The sequence below is a fragment of the Cryptomeria japonica genome, chromosome 5 (assembly GCF_030272615.1).
Source record: "Cryptomeria japonica chromosome 5, Sugi_1.0, whole genome shotgun sequence".
Taxonomy (NCBI): domain Eukaryota; kingdom Viridiplantae; phylum Streptophyta; class Pinopsida; order Cupressales; family Cupressaceae; genus Cryptomeria; species Cryptomeria japonica.
In genome coordinates, this window is record NC_081409.1 from 845,654,820 (window position 1) to 845,658,760 (window position 3,941).

General features: G+C 32.6%; 1 protein-coding gene across 1 annotated transcript; it reads left to right on the forward strand.

Moving 5' to 3' along the window:
• Positions 1-339: 339 nt before the first annotated feature.
• On the forward strand, positions 340-1,232 carry LOC131876224 (receptor-like protein 49). The gene is made up of 2 exons (XM_059221103.1): positions 340-660; positions 837-1,232. Exons 1-2 carry the CDS (start codon positions 340-342, stop codon positions 1,230-1,232), a joined length of 717 nt encoding a protein of 238 aa, XP_059077086.1.
• Positions 1,233-3,941: the final 2,709 nt, after the last annotated feature.

A 3,941-nucleotide genomic window follows, 5' to 3' on the forward strand; every position in this document is an offset into this window, starting at 1 on the left:
ATAAAGAAAGGTCTCTAGTTGTTCAGCTGGCATGCTTTTCTGAAAGCATCTCCAAATCCAAGTTATGAGGATTTGTCCAAAAAAATTGTACAAGCTTGTAAGGGGCATCCTCTTTCAATGGAAGTGATTGGATCCTTCTTATATGACAAGAAGAATGACACAGGTTGCTAGATGGAGGCCTTTCACAACATTGCTCTACACCCAGGCATTCATGAAAGGCTCAAAATCAGCTATAATGGTCTTAGTGAGGAAGAAAAAGAAGTATTTTTGGACATTGCTTGCTTTTTCATTGGAGAGGTCAAAACACTTCCCATTGTTTTTTGGAAATCCTTGTATAGAATGGTAGACACTGCAATATTTAATCTTTCAATGAAGTCATTGATAAAGATTGATGACGAAGAAAAATTTGATATGCATGACCATTTACGAGATATGGGGCGGACCATTGCTGAAATGGAAAAAGAAGGTACCCGACTATGGGAGCCTAAGCATTTAAGCATCCTATACTACAACAACAATTTCTCTCATCTTCAAATCAATGTAAGCAGTCCACAAAGGCTTGAATTTCTTTACAGTCTTGATCTTCGATATCTTCATTTGCAGGATGTGCACATTGAAGGCATGGCAAAAGACACACTAGCCATGCTTCCTCAAAGTTTGGTATGGTTAAGGTTGGAAGATTGCAGCTTTGAAATTGGGATTAGTAGAGCAGTGGAAAAATCACGTCATTCCAAAATTTTGGGTAACATTTGGCAATTAAAGATTATGGAAGTAAAAATTTGTTTGGCCTAGATGATCATTCTCTCTCTTCCTTATTTATACTTCCTACTGTACAGCTACAACACTTGGATTTGGGAGGTTGTAGGGGATTAAATATCCTTCCTGATAGCCTTGGCAATCTGTCACAATTGCAGCACTTGGATTTGGGAGGTTGCAGGGGATTAAATATCCTGCCTTATAGCCTTGGCAATCTGTCACAGTTGCAACACTTGGATTTAGGAGGTTGTAGAGGATTAAATACCCTCCCTGATATCCTTGGCAATCTGTCACAGCTACAGCACTTAGACTTGTCATTTTGTCAAAGGTTAAACATCCTTCCTGATACCATCGGCAACCTATCACAGTTGCGATACTTGAACTTACTTGGGAGTGGAATTGACCATCGTCCTGATAGAATTGGCAGGCTATCGTATTACATTTTATCGGGTGTTTATGCGCTTCCAGACTGTTGAGTTAAAGAAGGATTGTAATGGACAGAAATTGAAACATTCTTAGTCCTACATAGCACGTAAATATCAAATATTTTTATTCATAAAATTAAGTGCCGAGGGAGTATTAGATGGATTTCCTTAAAGAGGCTCAAATTGGAATGCACTCTAAGCTCTCGAATGATTATCTTTTTATTTCAGCTCATTTAGGGAAGACTGTTTTAGATTATCCTATGATTTAAGAGCATTGTATTTTAATTTTTCTTTGCAAACCATCCATCCATGGAAAAATTACAAATTGTCGGAAAACGTTGTGTGTATCTTTTATTTTTATTTAACATTGTGATTTGTATTTCATATCATATAGGTGTCTACACTAACGTTTCTTTTATTAATCAAGTGTTTCTTTTTCAATTAAATTTAAGAAAATAATAAACTCTAAATAATCTTTTAGAAGGATTAAAATTCATGTTAAATTATTACAATAGTAATAATAAGTTTTATTTTTTTATTAAATTATATGATAAATAAATATAATTGGATAATTAGATAAACAAATATAATTGGATAATTAGATAAAACAAATTTATTTGTTTAAATTTGGGTTTCTTATATCTTTGTTAAACAATTGTTGTGTATCAATCAATTCTAATTCATTTTGAGAGATCTAACAATTGTAGAAGAATCTTATAGAATTGTCATTCAAACATTTACTAGAACATTAGCACTTAGGGCATTTCTTACATGTTTGCATATTGTCTTTGAACATTTTTAAAAGCAATTGACTTAGTATTCAAGGATTTTGACTAAAGAAAGACATATTCTTATCCGTAAACTCCTAAGCATGCAATTTTTTTTATATAGATTTAAAATATTGCATATACCAATTGCAAAAGATAGATCAAAAGATGTGTGATTGATCATGCACTTACAAAATGGCTTAGACACATTTCCCTATATTAGAGCATTCCTTTAAACATTAATAATTTTTTTATATATTCATGTGTCATTTTAAGACATTGAAATGACATATTTGCATCAAAATTTAAGTATCATTATTTATTTTATTTTATTTTATTTATTTCAATTTCTTTGTCTCGATTGTTATATCTAATCTAATTAATATTGATTAGCGTGTTCATTTAATATTGTTAGCCTAAAATTATTTAAAAGGTTAAACATCTATTTAATTTTCCTATTCAAAAAAATTAAAGTAAATAATTATGTTGTAGAAACATTTACTTAAAAAATTCGATCTAAATTATATTTTTATGTTGCACCTTATTTTTTTTCAAAGATATTGTAAAGGAAAATATGCTTTAAAAAAAAATATTTAACTCATAATCTCGAATCATCTCCATGGTTAGCCTACAATGGTCCTTCATTTTGACCTCATGTTCATCAAGGAAATTGGCATAATGATCTTCAAAGAAAAGCAGGTGCTTATTGTATGCCCCATATCAATGGGTTGATCTTTTCAATGAAATTGAATTCAGTGGCTATTACGTTAAGGCAATCCCTGGCCCAAGGGATTATTTCTAATTCTATTTTGGCATTTTACATGTTAGCTCAAGAGTATACCCCCACCTTAATGAGGAAAAAATCTATAGAATTATGCTTGCTTGCCACCATCTTTTGGATCTCTACAAATTGTCTATAAAAATCTAATTAAATGAACTTGTCACTTGGATATTGAGGAAGCTTGTAGGATTCCTTGTGGAAACTAGCAATTTTGATGTAGGAAAATATCTTAAATTGAATATATTGTTTTCCCCATTTATCAATTCAATTGTTTCCTCTATAGACAACCTCATTGCAAAATCATTTTCTAACCCTTTTATTATTTCAAAAGAGAAGGAATCATTAATAATACAATATTGCTTCTAGCTCTCCTTTAACTCTATCTAGGGATAATGATTGTACACTTTTGCTAGTTCCAAGTTGGACGTCAAGATGCTTGGAATATTGGTCCACATGGTTGACGCATACCCTATTATTGATCCTTTATCTGGTAATCCAAATAATAGTTTCACTATTTGTAGTATCGATGTTTCTTAGACTCCCTTGGGGTATAATATGCACCAACCTCTTAGCTCTGCTATTTCTAATTCCATTGTTCATGCTTCTGTAGTTGGTGTTGGCATTGGTGTTAGAAATGTTTCCATTGCTCAAGTTTCTATTAGTACGAGAATCCACATCCTCTTGGCAATGCAATCCTAAATACCATATTTTAAAATATGGGGCAATTGCAATCACAACTTGCTAATCTCACCAAAGTTGCTAATTGATCATCGCTTGCTCCGGATTTTGAATGCTCTCCCACCTCAATGGTTTGAGATCTTGAAGTTCGATAAGTTGAATGGTGATACCCACAATTGCATATTAATTCTTTTACTACACTCTGTAGTGATTTCCATCATTAGGGTTACATATTGGCTAGGCTATTCTCCCAGTTGCTTAAAGGGACCATGCTAGAATGGTACTATTTTTTATCTAATAAATCCATCCATTCTTTCAATTAGTTGATGGACGCATATCTCTTAAGGTTTCAAGCAAACATTGGAAACAAGGTCACTATTGATGACCTTGTTCACTATAAGAAACAACCATGCGAGAAACTTAGTGATTTAATTTCTCATTATCAATTTTTTTACTGCAGGATCATTTATGCCCTCCTTGACAGTGATCTCCAAAGGAAGTTCATCAAACAAATTGCAACCAACACTTAGAGAG